The sequence below is a fragment of the Callithrix jacchus genome, chromosome 9, assembly GCF_049354715.1.
Source record: "Callithrix jacchus isolate 240 chromosome 9, calJac240_pri, whole genome shotgun sequence".
Classification (NCBI taxonomy): domain Eukaryota; kingdom Metazoa; phylum Chordata; class Mammalia; order Primates; family Cebidae; genus Callithrix; species Callithrix jacchus.
In genome coordinates this window covers 99,818,947-99,839,067 of record NC_133510.1, presented here as the reverse complement: position 1 = coordinate 99,839,067, position 20,121 = coordinate 99,818,947, and the positions used below count along the sequence as shown (strand labels likewise).

Here is a 20,121-nt window from a genome sequence, read left to right as displayed (position 1 = left end):
CAGTATGCACATTTATAAATGAGGCAAGGTGCTCATTCAGAGAGGTTATGAAACTTGAGTAATATTCCACTACTAATTCAAATCCTGATCTATCCAAAAAAGACTGCGCTGTTAAGCTTTACGTTGGGTGTGGTAAAGTATAGCCAGGAATTCAAAATGCAGAATCGATGCTTCTAGTCAACCTACTGGACTGCTCGGATGGAGCTGACATGAGAGACACCTCTGCCCTTCCCAATCCAAACACATAACAGTGTTGGATAAAATAGTAAAAAAATTGTTTTAATTTGTAGCTGAGCTTGAAACCAGGAAAGGGAAATTCCAAATTGTCAAAATAAATTGGGGATTTGTGAGCAGGGCCTGAACCTGAGGACTTCCCTGGAGAGGGATTAGAATTAGGCCTTAACAGATGGAAATGGACTTCAATGCCAGACTCGTGCAGCAGTCTGGAAAAGAGTGCCCTGCAGGCAGGGAAAGTCAGAAATGAGTTATCTATATAAACGGGGATTCAGAATGGGCTTGTCCACAAACTGGGGACTAGAAATACACTGTCCACTGGCTTTATTTAGTAGATTCAGGGAAACATGACAAGTGCCCACATTAAAACTCACTTTAGGTTGTAAGGTTGTAATTCACCCGACCTGAAAGATACATGGAAATTAGCAGTTTAAATACTGGCCCAGAACCAGTGAGAAACCCAGGAAGCTCTGGCCGGGGCTTATGGAAAGCAATTGCAAAGGGATCCTCCTCCATCCTCCCTAATTCTTCTGAAGATGGTTATAGTACAAAAATGTATCTGGACAAACTCTGGTAACACCTTTTGATTAGGAAGAGAAAATAATTCTAAGTATTCCATCAGAAAAAGCAAAGTTTCTACAAAGGAACTAACATTGAACTGTTCTTAGTTTTTCTCTGCAGAATTAAAGACCAGATTACACTGGTCAAATATGTAAGGAGTATTTTTTTCTTTTGGTAATTTAGTCTCAAGAATCAAAACTCAAAAGATACAAAAGGGTATCTTTCCATCTTGCTGTGCAATAGACATCATACAATTGCTCTCCAGTCCTGGCAGGATGATCTAATAGACTCTCCACACACGACTAGTCTATTCTGTTACCATGCTCCTGTCATCAATTGCTCTGTTGATAAAATCTGCTTCCCCTGAGTCAATTCACACCTGCCCCATAATACACCTCTCCCAGAAAACAATGTTCTTAATTAACTCATGCGCCATCCTGCCTGTGTCCACCTCACCTCAGAAGGCATAGATGGATTTAGCTTGTGGCACTTGAATCTGCCTTCATTATTATGCTCTACTTTTTTTTTTTTTTGATGGAGTCTCACTGTGTCATTCAGGCTGGAGTGCACTGACATAATCTCCACTCACTGCAACCTCTGCCTCTCAGGTTCAAGCTATTATCCTGCCTCAGCCTCCCTAGTACCTGGAATTACAGGTGCCCACCACCATACCTGGCTAATTTTTGTATTTTTAGTGGAGATCGGCTTTTGCCATGTTTGGCCAGGCTGGTTTTGAATTCCTGGCCACAAGTGATCCACCCATCTTGGCCTCCCAAAGTGCCAGGTTTACAGGCGTAACCCACTGCACCCAGCCTATTATGCTCTTCTTAAAAGATAATTTTTATATATATTTTATTTTTTGAGATGGAGTCTCACTTTGTTACCCAGGCTGTAGGGCAATGGTGTGATCTCGGCTCACTACAACCTTTGCCTCCCAGATTCAAGATTCTCCTGTCTCAGTCTCCTGAGTAGCTGGGACTACAGGTGTGCACCAATACGCCTGGCTAATTTTTGTATTTTTAGTAGAGACAGGGTTTCACCATGTTGTCTAAGGTGGTCTTGAACTCCTGACCTCAAATGATCCACCTGCTTCAGCTTCCCAAAGTGCTGGGATTACAGGCATGAGCCACTGTGCCCGGCCAAAAAATGAATTTCTATCATTTCAGGGTATATGCCTGTTCTGATTGCCCATGACTAGAAGCTCATGGAAGGTAAGACCCACTTCTTTGATGTGTTCTCTGACTCTTCCTTCTCTCTGAATGTAAACATCTGGAACAGTGCTCTGCATACCATAATAGTAAATGTTGTACATCACCTTACATGTAGATCAATGCTAGTGTTGTTTAAAGCTAAGATTACTGAGGTTTTTTGCTAGATGCTAATTTATGCTAATGCAAGGAAAGTCAAACAAGTTTTATTTGTTATGGTTAAGGAATTCTGCCCTTTAGCAAGTCATTACAATATGAACCTCATTGCCATCTGAGTATCTGTGGCAACCAAGTGGGAATTCGGAACCTCCTTCTAACCCAAACACTGAAGTGAGGGAAGTCATCAGCATGAATTAATTATCAGCCTGCCAGGAAAGGACTGGAGGGCAAAATTATTATTCTTAAAGAGAGGCAAAATGCAAAACAGATTGGATTTTAAAATTTGGTACTTTCACTGTTAAAATAGTAAAGAAGGGCTAATGGTCTAAAATGGAAACTGAAAAAATATTATATGCTATGAATACCACTGATACAGAACCAGAAAGCTTAAGTTCTAGTATTAAACTGAGATGAAGACTACCTACTGAATTGGATCAACGAACACAGTTTGGTTTAGAGAATTCCATTTTCCATTGTGTGCCCACGGCTGACATCATTAATTAAACACAGGACCTTTTTCATGGCTTTTCTATGGCTCTTTCCTCTGAATCATACAGAGGCTGCTCTCGGGTAGCCACTGGCCATTGAATTTGACATATGCAATAGTTTGGATTATCATTTAGCAAACATTCATGCCTCTCTCCCTTCTTGTACAAGGAGTGTATATTTCCCTAGCTCACTGATACTGCACTTGGTGCTATGATTTGCTGTGGCCAATGGGATAGGATGTGAAGAGAAGCTTTAAATGCATTTGTGTGATTTGGCTTGTGACTCTTTCACTCTGGTATCTACCATGAAAAGATTATGCCCCAGCTAACCGCTGTCTCTTTAGCTTGGGCCTCATGAAAAATGTACATAAGAGTTCTGAACCCGACCTGCAGCATGAATCAGACCACATGAGCTGAGAGTAAGAATGAGTTCCTATTGTTGTAAGCCACTGCGTTTTAGGGTCCATCTTAGATGAAACCGATGAGTCATCCCTGCCCTAAAAACTAGGAGAGCACAAGGAAAGGACTAGGATAAAGTAGACACATCATTCAGAAGTAATAAGGAGGCAGTATGAAGAAGCAATAGCCATAATGGAAGTTTGAATCATCGCCTTAGACTTTGACCAATCTCTCAGTTTACAGATACAGAGACTGAAAATTAGCCTCAGATTCAAGAGTAGATTAGTCTCTAATGAGGCTGAGAGAAATGAAATGGTTTGGCAGAGCCAGAATGTCAACTGAAGTCTCTTGATTATTAATACTGTACCATAATAAGTGCTTCTTTTTTGGAGGGTGCGGGAGGGTGGGACGGAGTTTTGCTCTTATTGCCCAGACTTGAGTGCAATGGCGAGATCTCAGCTCACTGCAACCTCCACCTTCTGGGTTCAAGCGATTCTCCTGCCTGAGCCTCCTGAGTAGCTGGGATTACAGGCATGTGCCACCATGCCCAGCTAATTTTGTATTTTAACTAGAGATGGGGTTTCTCCATGTTGGTCAGGCTGGTCTCAAACTACCAACCTCAGGTGGTCCACCCGCCTCGGCCTCCCAAAGTGCTGGGATTACAGGTGTGAGCCACCTCGCCTGGCCAATAAATGTGTGCTTCTTAGAGGGATGTCTTCCTGACATTCTGAACCAGGGAGAGTTGAGTAGCCAAACAGAGTCAAGCAAGGAAGTGGCGACGAGTCCTCCTGGCTGTGGGACTGCCAAACGGCCCTGTGTCAGGTCAATGGCTTTGTCCCCAGAGAACCCATCGATGGGAACCTTAAAGAAGAGCAGGCACACAGGCTGACGCTCAGGCCATGGCTCAGAAAGCCAGTAAAGCAAAACTCTATCAGGCGTGAAGGAAGTAAAAATGAGAAAATAAAGCTTCAGCCTAAAAAACGAAAATCTAAAATAGTTCAAAAAATAATCTGGGACACCTATGCTTCTGAAAAGAGCCAAAGAAGGGGACGTTAGACATGAACATTTTAATTAAGGCTGACCCAACAATTCAGCAGACTAAGCTGCTGTCTACAGATGTGATTCCAGAAATATTAGGAACACCACTCCCAGCCCTGTCAGGTTAAAACTCTTCTCCTTTGGCTCAATGCTGACCTAGCACCAAGCAAAATTAGAGATGGATGTTAGTGAAATGTCAGTCTGGAAGAAAGACTAGTATCTTACTTCTTAGCACCTATCCAAGTGCTCAGAACACAAGAAGCACTCAATAAATATTTCTTGAGTGAAATAATGGAAAAATACATAAATGAATGTTAAATGTCTGTCACCAGTTATCTGATATAGACGTTTATATTACAGTTTACTATCAAAGGAGTAACTAAGCAAAATCATCAACAGTATTGCAATCAAGTTTACATTGTGCTAACCTCTCATTCATTAATTCATTTAACAAATGTTAATATTGAATGTCTGCTATGTCCAAGCACTGTGCAGTTTGCTGTAGATGAAAATCAAATAGATGAATACCCTCCCTCATGTAGCTGATGATGATTTAATGGGAGAAAGGGCTTAAACACAATCAAACATATACACAAATATTAAATAACTAAGGAAAAGAAGAGGGAGGCATATGAGAGTGGGAGAATGAGTGTAGGTTTTGGATTAAAGGAACAGAGAGGCAAACATTCCCAAAAGGACTTGATATGTGTGAACTGGAAAAGCAACACATGTAAAATATCGTTTTGTATAAGATCTTGCATCTGAAATGCACCAGATGATTGGGTAACACGTGCATAGGTGCAGTGAGCTAAGGGCCCTCTATTTTGGCCCTAGGAACCATATGATACACTGGAAGTACCCCCAAACATTATCCTATCTAAGCTAAAAGCCAACAATTTACAATTAAATCTTTGAAACTTGATTCTATATTACATATATCCATTTTTTTCTGTATAATATGTAGACATCCAAACATACCAAGCAAGTAATCTGTATATGAAGACAAAAGATCCAGAGCAGCAAATTCTGGGATATTTGATAATGCCAGTTGGTTAACTTTATGGGTTCTAATATTCTTCTTTCCCATAAGTAGGTTAATTGCCAGCACAGCTTCACTGACCTATAATTAACGCATAAATTAGATTTATAAATGTAAGCTTTCTAATTCATAGATTATCTATTAGGTAAATAATGAAAAAAGTGCATTCATAAAATAATATTCCATATACATTGGAAGAAAAAATAAAGACAACCTGAAAAATAATATGTGATCCCTGACATTAGAATATATCATAGTCAAACAAATAATTTAGGGTTGACAATTTAATTAATGCATAAGTCACTTAAAATAAGCTACCTCACCCAGCTATGACAGATAGTTGCCAAAATGTCAAATACATACATATGTATATCTGCCAATACTTTCATTTAGAAAAGGTGAAACAAATAGAACCAAGTCTGGCTAATAGATATTGAAAACACTAAACATAACCAGTATTTCTAATCTTTCCAAAGAAACATAATAATTGACACAAATCCCAAATAATGTAATTTTTTTTCTGTTTTTTCTTTTGAGACAAGATCTCACTCTGTTACCCAGCCTGGAGTGCAGTGGTGGGATCTCGGCCCACTGCAGCCTTGACCTCTCAGAGTCAAGCAATCCTTCTGCCACAGCTTCCTGTGTAGCTGAGACTACAGGCATGCCACCATGCCCAGCTAATTAAAAAAAAATTTTTTTTTTAGATGGAGTCTTGCTCTGTTGCAGGTTAGAGTGCAATGATACTATCTCAACTCACTGTAATCTCCACCTCCCAGGTTCAAGAGATTCTCCTGCCTCAGCCTCCCAAGTAGCTGGGACTACAGGCATGTGCCACCACACCCAGCTAATTTTTGTATTTTTAGTAGAGACAGGGTTTCACCGTGTTGGCTAGGATGGTCCCCTTCTCTTGACTTTGTGATCCACCCACCTCGGCCTCCCAAAGTGCTGGGATAACAGGTGTGAGTTACCACACCCCAACTCCTTTCTCTTTTACAGGTATATTCTGTTCTTTAAAAGCAGAGAATACAGATATAATGGTAAAAAGAAAGATTAAACAAAAATCACACCAACCTGTGCAGCAGCTCTTATTGCAATCCAGGCTAATGAACTGTACATTTCAAATTTACTTGCTGCTGTTTCTTTAACAGAACTACTTCTTCTGAGAGGAGACTAAAAATATGGCAAATGTGTTAGGATATAAAGTTTTGTGATAACTCTTCTCATCTTCTAAAGATGACATTTTAGTGAAATACTATGTGGTCACTAAGGATAATAATGTATCTATTGACATGAAAAGATATTCAAAATATACTGAGGAAAGAAAAGAGTAGGTTACAAAATTGTATGAAAAGTACAATCCTTTTTAAAAAATATGCACACACATACATTTCCTGTACATAAAAGCAGAGAAAATTAACAGTGGTTGTCCCAAGTTTTAAGATAGTTAAATTATTCTTATCATTTTTTCTAATTTTCTATAATGAGCTTGCATGATTTGTGTAATAAGTTAATAAAAATTATTCTTTTTTGAGACATAGTTTTACTCTGTCACACAGACTGGAGTGCAACGACACAATCTCAGCTTACTGCAATGTCTGCCTCCCAGGTTCAAACAATTCTCCTGCCTCAGACTCCCAAATAGCTGGGACTATCGGCATGTACCACCACACCCAGCTAGTTTTTGTATTTTCTGTAGAAACAAGGTGTGACCATGTTGCCCAGGCTGGTCTTGAACTCCTGAGCTCAGTTGATCAGCCCACCTCAACCTTCCAGAGGGCTGGGATTACAGGCGTGAGCCACCATGCCCATCCAAAAATGGCATCTTAAGTAAAATTAAGTGCCATTATAATAGAAGATCTATAAATTGAATATATTGTATAACAGTATCAGAAATTAGAATGTTGCTTAAAGATTTCTGGCAGTATTTGCTATCATATTTCCTGCTAAGAAAATATTAAAGACAGACTATTATCATAAAGTTTCATAGAATAGCAAAACAAACAATGATTGAGGACATTTTTTTTTTGAGACGGAGTTTCACTCTTGTTACCCAGGCTGGAGTGCAATGGCGCAATCTCTGCTCACCACAACTTCTACAACTTCTGCCTCCTGGGTTCAGGCAATTCTCCTGCCTCAGCCTCCCGAGTAGCTGGGATTACAGGCACGCGCCACCATGCCCAGCTAATTTTTTGTATTTTTAGTAGAGACAGGGTTTCACCATGTTGACCAGGATGGTCTTGATCTCTTGACCTCGTGATCCACCCGCCTCGGCCTCCCAAAGTGCTGGGATTACAGGTGTGAGCCACCACTCCCGGCCAAGGACATTTTTTTTTACCATGGGGGGCTTCTTTAATTAAAAAAAATATATATTTTTTTAAAATATATACTCGTTTTTAAAACATAAGAAAGTCACAGCTACTGAAGTGAACAGAACGCAACTCCACCAGTAGCTAATATATCTGTTATACATTTTTAAAGGTAACTAAAATAGGTATTAGTAGTAATTTCTTAAGATTTAAATCATTTGGATAGCACTAACTATTCAATTAGCCTCATGGATGCTAATTCTTTGATGTCTATATTTTGGCCAATTCTTTAATTTTCAACAAATCTGCAGAATAAAACAAACAATAACAAAAGTATCTTTATTTTACTTCTGGCTAGCAGAATCCCAGGGAAAAGGAGAGCCCATGTGCAATGCTGATGCCAATAACAAGTACAAGGTGTAAATGTGGCCTAGCTCTAGCGTTAAGCCGGGGAGAAGATGACACCTGGAAAGGTCTGCCTATGGGGAAATCTAAGCAATACAGCCCTGATGTAAGATTACAAGTAAACCAACCAAACAAACACACCCTAATCATTAGCTGTAATGGGACTAATCCGGGGCAACAATTGCTAGCTTACCGACTATGTAAGTAAACATGGGTAACTTATCTACTTACATTCTGGAAAGAAGACTAATAGGCATGTAACAAAGAATAGAGAATAACATAAAATAACTAGAATGTAAGACCAACTAGTGACCCAGTCATTCAAAATACAAATAAGTCATCTTGAATGGAAAGGAAACCTTTGTTGGAGAAGTTGGGCTTCAGCCCACCATGGAAAAAATTGGAGTGGGGAAAGAATATGGTGGGCATTTTCCAGATGGGAGAGATGTTTGACACTGCACAGGAGATTCTAGGTTACAAAACCCAGCGGGGGGCGGGGGGCAGGAAGAGACATGATCCTATATGTAGACAATCATAAGGAATACACAGACACACAAACACAATTAACATTAAGAAACATGTTTAGCAAGGTCACAGGATACAAAACTCAATACATACAAATTGACTGTATTTCTGTATACTAGCAATAAACAATCTAAAACTTAAAATAAAAATCCCTTTGACAACAGAAATAACAAAAAGGTATAAGACTCATACACCTAAAAAGACAAAACTTTGTTGAGAGAAATTAAGATCAGAATAAATGAAGAGACAGTTCATATTCATTAATTAGAGGACTTAATATTGATAAGAGGGCAAAAAATATCTGCTTAGTTTTTTTTGCCGAAATTGACAAGCAGATCCTAAAATAGTAAAATGCAAAGGCGTCAAAGTAAAATGCAAAGGAAGATATAATAGGAGCATGCACTTTACAACTTCAAAACTTACTAAAAGCTACAGGCACCAAGACAGTGGATACTCAAGTAAAGGTAGACATTGAAGTCAATGAAACAGGATTGAAAATCCAGGAATAAACATTTGCATTTATAATTAATTTTCAACAAAAGTGCCAAAGCAATCCAATGGGAAAGGGATAGTCTTTTCAACAAATGGTGCAGAGACAACTACATATTCCTGTACAAAAAGATGAATTTAGACTCTAAACCTCACACCCTACACAGGTCTTAACTCAAAATGGATCATAGACTTAAATGTAAAAGTTAAAACTATACAACTCATAGAAGAAAACATAGAAGAAAATCTTCAACAACCGCCGTTAGACAAAGACTCCTAGATATGTCACAAAAAATACAACCTATAAAAGAAAAAAATGACAATTTGGCCTTCATTAAGATTTAAAACTTTTATGCCTCCAAAGATGCTACTAACAATATGAAAAGACAAGCCACTAAGCAGGAGAAAGTATTTGCAAATTATTTATCTGATAAGGGGCCTGAATCTAGAATACATATATTTTTTTTAATGAAAATTCTCTCTCTCCCCCCCTTTTTTTTTTTTTGAGATGGAGTCTTGCTCTGTCACCAGGCTGGAGTGCAGTGGCAAGCTCAATGATAAAAAAAGACAAATGACTCAATAAAAATGCACAGAGGATCTGAAAAGACAGTTTTCCAAAGAAGATATACAAATGGCCAATAAGCACATGAAAAGATCTCAGCATCATTAGCCACCAGAGAAATGCAAATCAAAACCACAATGAGATACTACTTCATACCTACTAGCATAGGTACTATCTCAAAAAGATAGATAATAACAAGTGTTACCAAGGATGTGGGGAAATTGCAACCTGCATATACTGCTGGAAGAATGTAAAATGGTACAGCCCCCATTGAAAACAATCTGACAGATCATCAAAGGCTAAACGTGGAGTTGCCATATAACTCAGGAATTCCACTTTTAGGTATGTACTCAGAAGAATTGAAAACATATGTCCACACAAAAACTTGTATATGAATGTTCAAAATAGTATTAACTGAAATAGCCAAAAAGTTAAAACAATTCAAGTGTCCATCAACTACTGAATGGACAGAGGGAAAAAATGCGACATATCCATATAATGAAATACTATTCAGCAACAATAACAAAAAAACTACCATTACATGCTACAACATGAGTGAACCTGAAAAACATTATACTAGGTGAAAGAAGCAGGCATAAACACTACAAAATCTATCATTCCATTAGCCGGACATGGTGGTGTGTGCCTCAGGAAGCTGAGGCAGGAGAATCGCTTGAACCCGGGAGGCGGAGGTTGCCATGAGCCAAGATTGCAGCTGTGAGCTGAGATTGCACCACAGCACTCCAGTCTAGGCATCAGACCGAGACTCTGTCTCAAAAAAATAAAATAAATAAAATCTATCATTCTATTTACATGAAATGTCTAGAAAAGGCAAATCTATAGAGACAGAAAACAGTTTGGTGGTGGTTTCATGGAACCAGGGGTGGGAATAGGATTGACTGCAAATGGGCATAAGGGATCTTTCTTGGGTTGATGGAAATGTTCTAAAACTGGAGAGTGGTGATTGTTGCACAACTTTGTAAATTTATTAAACATCATGTGGATTCTATTCATGAAATTAAAATGGGTTAATTTCCACTTAACTACTTGGAAAACTCCATATATCCTTCAACTTTACTTCATCTGTGAAGCCTCCTCCAGCATTTCCCCAAAACAGTATTAGTCCCTACTTTGCCCCACTTCTCCACCTGACAAATTGTGATTATAGTCCTTAACACATTGCAATACAATTTCTCTCTCTTGCTAGACTCTCTGCTCCTTAGGAAAAAAAGGTGGTTAATGTACATTAAGCCCTCAGTAAGCGTTTGGTTCATGAGCAAATAAATTAATTTTCAAGAAATAGTCAATTCAACTTAGCCATCAATTACTGAGTAACTGCTATGAACAAAATACTTTAGAAAGAAGAATATAGATGTTTAGCTGATGTTACAAAATGAGAAATAATAGTTCCATTGATATAAGTACTTATTACATGCAAGCCCAGTATCTTATTTAATTCTCAGAGCCACTCTAAGAGGTAAGGACCATCATCTCTGTTTCACAGGCGAGGAAACTAGGCTTAAAAAGACCTGAGTCACATAGCTAGTAAGTCGTGAAGCTAGGATTCAAATCCAAACAGGTGCGATGGTCATTCTGCTATATGGACACTACATAAAAGTGAAACAATGCTGCTTTCTTTTAAGGGCTTATAATGTGTTGTCTTTATTAGGACATATTTCAAATGTTATATTTCCATGGTCTGAATACATCTGCATGAATTTTTTAATTGGTTTTCGCTGTTTTCTGTGCTTCTAATAATTCTATGACTTGCTAAAATATTTGTACTATGTCAAAACATACAGAAAATAATGATCATATTGTAAGCAATTACACTCCTGTTTTCATTCAAATCCTAACTTCTTTATATTCTTAATTATAAGCACTTCTCCAGTAAGGGCCAGAGAGGTGATACATTATCATTCTAGCATCTATTAATTTGTATTGCCAGCTGCTATAAAAATAAATGTTTTTTTTTTCTGTTACTGGAAATAAACATGTTTGTCATACAACAAAAAGTAACTTTTTCAAGTTTGTAATTATTTTGATTTAACAAAGAGGTGCGATTCACCTAAGGCAGCTTCCATATGAATAATTCAATTGACTGAGAGTCTATTTGCCTAAAGGTTTTAAATCATGTTTCTGCTGTCTCAAAAATTAAAGATTTGATGCCAACATTTTCTGAAAAGATCTCTTGGAGGGACAAATGATTATTCAATACGAATGAAACAGAAAAGCCCACTAAAATTTTAAAAACAAAAAACAAAATTACTGTGTTCCTTTACCTCAAACCCACTCAAATTATTCCTGCCTCTGGGATCTCCCTTAATCTAGACCCTTGGTCCTCAAGTGTGGCCCACAGACCAACAACAGTAGCATCACCTGGGAGGCTCATTAGAAATGCCAGATCTCGGGCCGGGCGCGGTGGCTCACGCCTGTAATCCCAGCACTTTGGGAGGCCGAGACGGGTGGATCACGAGGTCAAGAGATTGAGACCATCCAGGTCAACATGGTGAAACCCCGTCTCTACTAAAAATACAAAAAATTAGCTGGGCATGGTGGCGCGTGCCTGTAATCCCAGCTACTCGGGAGGCTGAGGCAGGAGAATTGCCTGAGCCCAGGAGGCGGAGGTTGCGGTGAGCCGAGATTGCGCCATTGCACTCCAGCCTGGGTAACAAGAACGAAACTCCGTCTCAAAAAAAAAAAAAAAAAAAAAAAGAAATGCCAGATCTCAGAGCCTGTCCCTGATTTACTGAATCAGAATCTGTCATGTCACAAGATTTTCAGAGATGTTTCTGCACATTAGTTTGGAAACAATTCTCTAGCTAGAAGGTGCGACCCTTCCACAACTCTTTGCTGGCTCCAACCTCCTGCATCAAATCCTGCCTCAAACATCACCTCTTCTCATGTCATTCATTCCAAATCTCACCTATAAGATTGATTTCTTAGCTCCAAATTTCATTACCTAAGTCACCTCCTAATATGGTTTGGCTGTGTCCTCATGCAAATCTCATCTTGAACTGTAGCTCCCAAAATTCCCACACATTGTAGGAGGGACCTAGTGGGAGATAACTGAATCACTGGGGCAGTTTCCCCCTACTGTTCTCATGGTAGTTAGTAAGTCTCATGAGATCTGATGGTTTTATAAGAGGAAACCCCTTTCCTTGGTTCTCATTCTCTCTTTGTCTGCTGCCATGTAAGATGTACCTTTGCCTTCCATCACGATTGTGAGGCCTCCCCAGCCACATGGAACTGTGAGTCCATTGAACTTCTCAGGTATGTCTTTATTAGCAGTGTGAAAATGGACTACTACACCCCCTTCCCCTCCTTCTCCCTCATTTTCTCCCACCTTTCCTCCTCTGGCCTCCTTCCTTTACTGGTTTATTATCTGTTTTCCTCTACTGAAAGGCATGCTCCATGAGAACAGGGACGAAGTTCATTTTAGACACTGCTCTAACTCTAGAAGACTGCCTGGGTCAGAGTAGATGCTCAATAGATACATGATGAATGAATGAATGAATGATTCTATCAAGAGGTTATCTGTTTATAGGCCATATCAGTATTGAAAACTTTACTTGTCTATCTGTTTAACCAATGTCATTGAATCCGATCAATACTAATGACTCATTCATTGCCTTGCATTTACACTTCATGTTATCCGTGAAACATAAGTGTATATTTATATATTAAGTATATATTTACATACACTTACATTTCATGGATAACATTTTCACAGGCAAAAATGTGTAAATGAAAATAATTTTCAAAGCCCTATATAAAATGTCCAAAGAGGTATGTCTTTGTAACACGTAAGTACAAGTGTATACAAAGCAATGAATTAATTTCTCCAAGCCACACAGGAAGATCAGCTTCCTTATTTCAATAGCACAGTGTTACCAAAATAGCAATCTCAAGGACAATTAACTCATAATTTCTAGTAAAATAGACTCTTACCTTAAGTGTTAATGGTGATCCAGAAATATTTCTTTTTGGCTTCTTCAGATGAAAATACAATAGAGCCATTTCTAGGTAGGAGTCTCTTATCAATCTAAAATGATATAGCACTGTACTTATTAAATATTTTTGCCATGCATAATCATTGGCATCATTTCCCAACAATTTCTAAGCTGATAAAAGGTAAAAACTGGCAAAACCAGCATTTGTCACTGGCAAAACCAGCATTTGTCACAAACACCCACCCTCTTCTCATAGCACTTTTGACCATAGATACTAGCATCTTCTTCCCTACTAAAATTGGAAATTCTTGAAGAAAACTTCCAATTTTAGCATTTCTGTCTTGCCCTGTGCTGCCAACACTCCATACTATGACTGCCATGAAACCTGGCATCAAGACCATTCTGGAATATTCTAGCACACAAGGCACTAATGAAGTGAAGGTCAGAACTTGCCTTGAAAATGTAGGTCCCTCTCTAGGTTCCTACACTAATTAAAATAGAAAGAAATACATAGAATTATGCAATGCAGAAAGCAGTGATTTGGCATGGGTTGGGTCTATGTATTCACCATCAAATCTGTCAGCTGGGGATCAGTGCATCTGGATCACTTCCACTGTAATAAAGATGGCTTACTCTCAGTATTGAGGATATACTCATACAGAATTAAGTTAAGCAGTCCTGGTCCTGATGACCAGAGTGAATAGACACACAAACCCCTTCTAGACACAATTGCACATTCAGGGAAGGAACTTCCAGTTGAGAAGCAGTCATCCCAGGAAGGCCCCAAAAATCCTAGAACTAACATGAGATTTGGGTACAGGCCAGTATGCCACTATGAGGACAGCCGTCATTTACCATTACTTTAAAGGAGGCCTTGGGTCAGAACCAAGATGGACCCCATGAACTAGCCCTGCTTTGAGAAGGCGTCCCAGTCAATCCAGCCTTGAGTGGTCCATGTACTACCAGAATATGGGGCTCAAGCCAAACACACATGGCCACAACAATGGAATATATTTTTACCCTGAGTTTTGATCATTATTCAGGCTTAGTTGTATAGCTTCATATAAACTCTCAAGTTGAAAACTTGGAGATTTCTCTTCCATTAGTATTTGACGTTCTATTTTGCCTGAAAGAAGAAAAAGATACAAGGATGGTTTCCTTTTTCTAGCACTTAGAACTTAAGAACAAATATTTCATGCTGGAAATTCAGAACATTTGGTGTGCTGTCCTTTTGTATATGTCTATTTCTTCCAGAAGGTAAGCCCAGGAGGAGAGACCAATTGCCTCCTTCTCCAGCACTCTCAGGCTTCCCCTGCATTCAAGAAGCAACATGAGGCAAGCTTCCTTTGGCTTGCCCTATGCAACTGGTCTTCACATCTGACTTTTTCCCCCCATTCTCTTACTTTGTGCTTCTCCCTCCTCCTGTATCTTACATTCCCTTTTTTGACAACCATTCTCCTCTTTCCCCTGTCTCCTTCACAGATATCATAGAAAACATCTGCCTTCCTATGGTCATTGCAGAGTTATTCACAATAGCCAAGATACAGAATCAATCTAAGTACCCTTCAACAGGTGCATGGATAAAGAAAATGTGATATACATACACAACAGAATACTATTCAGCCTTAAAACAGAAGGAAATCCTGTTATTTGCAAACATCATGGATGAACCTGGAGGACGTTATTCTCAGTGAAATAAGTCAGGCAAGAAAGACAAATATTGCATGATCTCACTTAACTGAAGAATCTTAAAAAGTTAGGGATGGTGGGGGAATAGGGAGATATTGGTCAAAGGGTACAAGGTTTTAGTTAAATGGGAGGAATGAGTTCTGAAGACCTATTGCACAACATGGGACTATAATTAATAATAATCGTAGATTTTAAATGCTCTCCCCACAAAAATGGTAAGTATACGTGAAGGATATGCTAATTAGCTTGATTTAATCAAGTCACAACATGTACGGGTATCAAAAACATCACATTATACCCCATAGACATATATAATTATGTCAGTTAAAAATAGACTGAAAACATTTTTAATATTTAAAAAAGTCTCTCAAACTCATTTTATGAGACCAACATCATCCTGATACCAAAACCTGGCAGAGAGGCAACTAAAAAAGAAAATTTCAGGCCAATATTCATCTTTGATGAATATTGCTGCAAAAATCTTCAATAAAATACTGGCAAACTGAAGCCAACAGCACATCAAAAAGCTTATCCATCACCATCGAGTAGGCTTCATCCCGGGGATGCAAGGCTGGTTCAACATCCGCAAATCTATAAATGTAATCCATCACATAAACAGAACCAAAGACAAAAACCACATGATTATCTCAATAGATGCAGAGATGGCCTTCAACAAAATTTTGCCCTTTATGCTAAAAACTCTCAATAAACTAGGTATCGGTGGATCATATCTCAAAATAGTAAAAGCTATTTATGACAAACCCACAGCCCATATCATACTGAATGGGCAAAAACTAGAAGCATTCCCTTTGAAAACTGGCACAAGACAAGGATGCTCTCTCTCACCACTCCTATTCATTATAGTTCTGGCTAGGGCTGTCAGGCAAGAGAAAGAAATAAAGGGTATTTAAACAGGAAGAGAGGACATCAAATTGTCCCTGTTTGCAGATGACATGATTGCATATTTAGAAAACCTCATCGTCTCAGCCCAAAATCTTCTTAAGCTGATAAGCAACTTCAGCAAAGTCTCAGGATACAAAATCAATCTACAAAAATTGCAAGCATTCCTATACACCAATAATAGAGAGCCAAATCATGAGTGAACTCCCATTCACAATTGCTACAAAGAGAATAAAATACCTAGGAATACAACTAGCAAGGGATGTGAAGGATCTATTTGAGGAGAACTACAAACTACTGCTCAAGGAAATAAGAGAGGACACAAACAGATGGAAAAACATCCCATGCTCATGGTTAAGAAGACTCAATATTGTGAAAATGGCCATACTACCTAAAGTAATTTATATACTCAATGCTATCCCCATCAAGCTACCAATGACTTTCTTCACAGAATTGGAAAAAAACACCTTAAACTTCATATGGAACCAAAACAGAGCCTGCATAGTCAAGACAATCCTAAGCACAAAAAAATATCAAAACTAGAGGCATCATGCTACCTGACTTCAAACTAAATTACAAGGCGATAGTAAACAAAACAGCATGGTACCTGTACCAAAACAGAGATATAGACCAATGGAACAGAACATAGGCCTCAGAAAGAATGCCACACAACTACAACCATCTGATCTTTCACAAACCTGACAAAAACAAGCAATGGGGAAAGGATTCCCTATTTAATAAAAGGGAATCCTGGGAAAACTGGCTAGCCAGACGCAGAAAGCTGAAACTGAATCCCTTCCTTACACCTTATACAAAAATTAACTCTAGATAGATTTAAGATTTAAACATGAGGCCTAACGCCATAAAAACTCTAGAAGAAAACCTAGGCAATACTATTCAGGATATAGGCATGGGCAAGGACTTCATGACTAAAACACCAAAAGCACTGGCAACAAAAGCCAAAATAGACCAAGGGGATCTAATTAAACTTAAGAGCTTCTTCACAGCAAAAGAAACTATCAATAGAGCGAACCAGGAACCAACAGAATGGGAAAAAAATTTTGCAATCTACCCATTTGACAAAGAGCTACTATCAAGAATCTATGGAGAACTTAAATTCATGAGAAAAAAAAAGACCATCAAAAAGTAGACAAAGGATATGAACAGACACTTCAAAAGAAGACATTTTGCAGCCAACAAACATGCAAAAAAGCTCATCATCACTGGTCATCAGAGAAATGCAAATCAAAACCACATTGAGATACCACCTCACACCAGTTAGAATGGCAATCATTAAAAAATAAGGAGACAACTGATGCTGGAGAGGATGTAGAGAAATAGGAATGCTTTTACACTGTTGGCGGGAGTGTAAATTAATTCAATCATCATGGAAGCCAGCATGGCGATTCCTCAAAGATTTAGAACTAGATATACCATTTGACCCAGCAATCCCATTACTGGGTATGTAACCAAAGGATTATAAATCATTCTATTATAAAGACACATGCACACATATGTTTATTGTAGCACTGCTCACAATAGCAAAGACTTGGAACCAACCCAAATGCCCATCAGTGATAGACTGGATAAAGAAAAGGTGGCACATGTACACCATGGAATACTATGCAGCCATAAAAAAGGATGAGTTCATGTCCTTTGCAGGTACATGGATTAAACTGGAAACTATCATTCTCAGCAAACTGACACAAGAACAGAAAACCAAACACCACATGTTCTCACTCATAAGTGGGTGTTGAACAATGAGAACACACAGACATAGAGAGGGGAACATCACACACCAGGGCCTGGGGTTGGGGGCTAGGGGAGAAATAGCAGTCAATGGGGTATTGCGGAAGGATAGCATTAGGAGAAATACCTAATGTAGATGACAGGGCAACAGATGCAGCAAACCACCACCATGGCATGTGTATACCTATGTAACAAACCTGCACAATCTGCACATTTACCCCAGAACTTAAAGTATAATAATTAAAAAAAAAAACATTTAACTTAAAAATAAATAATATAAAATAAAATCACAAATCAAAAGGGAAAAAATAAATTCTAAAAAGTCAGCAAATGGTTGGAAATTCTCAATGACAATGCAAATGTGCTGGCTGTCGCAGCTCCCAGCCCTCACGGTGAGCTGTGGCCTTCAGATATAGGCACTAGCAAGCTAGGCGCAGTGGCTCACACCTGTAATCCCAGCACTTTGGGAGGGAGGCCAAGACGGGTGGATGAGGTCAGAAGTTCAAGACCAGCCTGGCCAACAGAGTGAAACCCCCTTCTCTACTAAAAATACAAAAATTAGCCAGGCGTGGTGGTACACACCTGTGGTCCCAGTTACTCAGGAGGCTGAGGCAGGAGACTTGCTTGAACCTGGGAAACAGTGGTTGCAGTGAGCTAAGATCATGCCACTGCACTTCAGCCTGTGCAACAGAACGAGACTCCATCTCAAAAAAAAAAAGAATGTACACACTGGCAGAGCACAGGGGTAGCAACAAGGACAGGAAAGGAAACTTCTATAATCACTGTAGAAAGGATTTATCGCTTTCATGCAGCCTGTGGAGAGGGCACAGAGCTGGCCAGTGTTGAGCTCACATCTAGGACTATCATTTAGTAGCTGTTGACTTTTGGAAAATCATTTTAACCAGACCTCACCTAATTTTCCTCATCATCAAGAGGGATTTGTCATGCCTACCTTGCAGAGCTATTATAAGAATTAGCACTGTGAGATGCAACATGTTGAATACAGGGCCTAGCATCTAGTAGATACTCAGTAAATGACAGCAATTATCCTCATCTTTGTTTTTCTCGAAGGCAAAATGGCCACAATAAAATTATATAAATGTATTAAGTAAATAGGTGTTATATATAAGTTGTAAGTATAGGTGTGCTATAGCTATTTAATTTCAATGAGTATGTATCTCTTACTTATAAAAATCAACTAAAATGTTTAACTAAGTAATGAAATGATGCAGAAAAAATACCTTTTTAAGAAATACTATTTATAGCTAAAAGGTTATGTTGCCATTTTTCAAACATGAAACTTTGTATAAAAAGAATCAGTTATAATTATAAAAGAAATGAGGTAGCAGCACTTTTTTCTTTATAGATATAAACTTAAAATAAGCAGTGTTCTTTTACCTAAGACTGGATTTGGTGGAGATACCATTGTGTTAATCATTTCTAATCCCTTTGTACATCTGCAATTTTTATAGTTAGGGACCAGGGTTTCAAGAATCCTGTTGTTCATAGAAAAAAGAATTCCACAAATTTTATCACAGTTCTGATCCCAGATGCCTTTTACCTTTCTGAAAAAGGATTTCAGCTTCCACCTCCGGTTCCTCGGCTGCTGTTGTTTTGCAGAGCTTCAGTGCCACATCAAACAGATGAAGAGCAGGCAACCACTTCGAAGGGTCCTTCCTTTTATTGTTATAATATACTTGCTTGGCCATTGTGTGTCCTAAAAGAAAAACAGTTGTGGGGGGAAGAACAACAAAATACACAGCATTTATAACAAGCCTTGAAGTTACCACACTGCTCTCACAGTAGTGAACTCTATTAAGAACTTTGCTAGTTTTTACAGTGTTTAGCATCCAAGAAATGTTTTAAAGACATATAATACCTAATATTTCAATGAACTACAGTAATGACCCTTGAAATGTTTTCTTTGATAAACTTCTAACATGTTTTTTTATTTTTTAAATGAAGCATAATCTCACAAATCCTTTTCCTTCTAATATTTCATGATGCTCTACAAAACAACTTTCATGCTGCTAAGATGAGATTGTGAGTAGAAAAACACCTGGAAATTTTACGTTGTTCCCAATACAACTTGCAAACATTAATAGGCAGTAATTTTCTTTCTGTTAAGATTACAGTGGTTACTTGCTTTGTGTGTTTCGTTTTGTTTCGTTTTTCATCTCCACTAGACAGCACACCCACCATGGACAAGGGCTGCATGCTATACTTCTTTTTAGGCTCCATCATTATTTAACATGTTTTTACTTTAAAAACCATTGGGTGGAAGAAACATTAGACTTTATCTGTTGTACCCCAAAGTCAGACAGGCAGACACTTATTCAACAAATATTTTCTAAGTGCTTAGGTACATGATAAAAATGAGAAAAGACAATAATAACAGCTAAGATTTATTAAATGTA

At 38.4% G+C, this 20,121-nt stretch overlaps 1 protein-coding gene across 8 annotated transcripts in view; it reads right to left on the bottom strand.

The window, feature by feature from the left end:
• Window positions 1-20,121, bottom strand: part of CFAP54 (cilia and flagella associated protein 54) — a 363,952-nt gene that overhangs the window by 116,223 nt on the left and 227,608 nt on the right. For 7 of the 8 annotated variants that reach the window (XR_013522378.1, XR_004728978.3, XR_013522376.1 and 4 more), the window contains 5 exons: window positions 19,266-19,421; window positions 14,387-14,492; window positions 13,365-13,458; window positions 6,198-6,296; window positions 5,066-5,207 (listed from right to left, as the gene is read on the bottom strand). Coding sequence is in view for 2 of the 8 variants with exons in the window: in XM_017976307.4 (XP_017831796.4) it covers window positions 5,066-5,207; window positions 6,198-6,296; window positions 13,365-13,458; window positions 14,387-14,492; window positions 19,266-19,421 (597 nt within the window). In the remaining 6 variants the exon portion in view is untranslated. Of the gene's footprint in view, window positions 1-5,065; window positions 5,208-6,197; window positions 6,297-13,364; window positions 13,459-14,386; window positions 14,493-19,265; window positions 19,422-20,121 lie in introns of those variants that run through there. The other variant, XM_054238765.2, reaches the window with a different exon arrangement.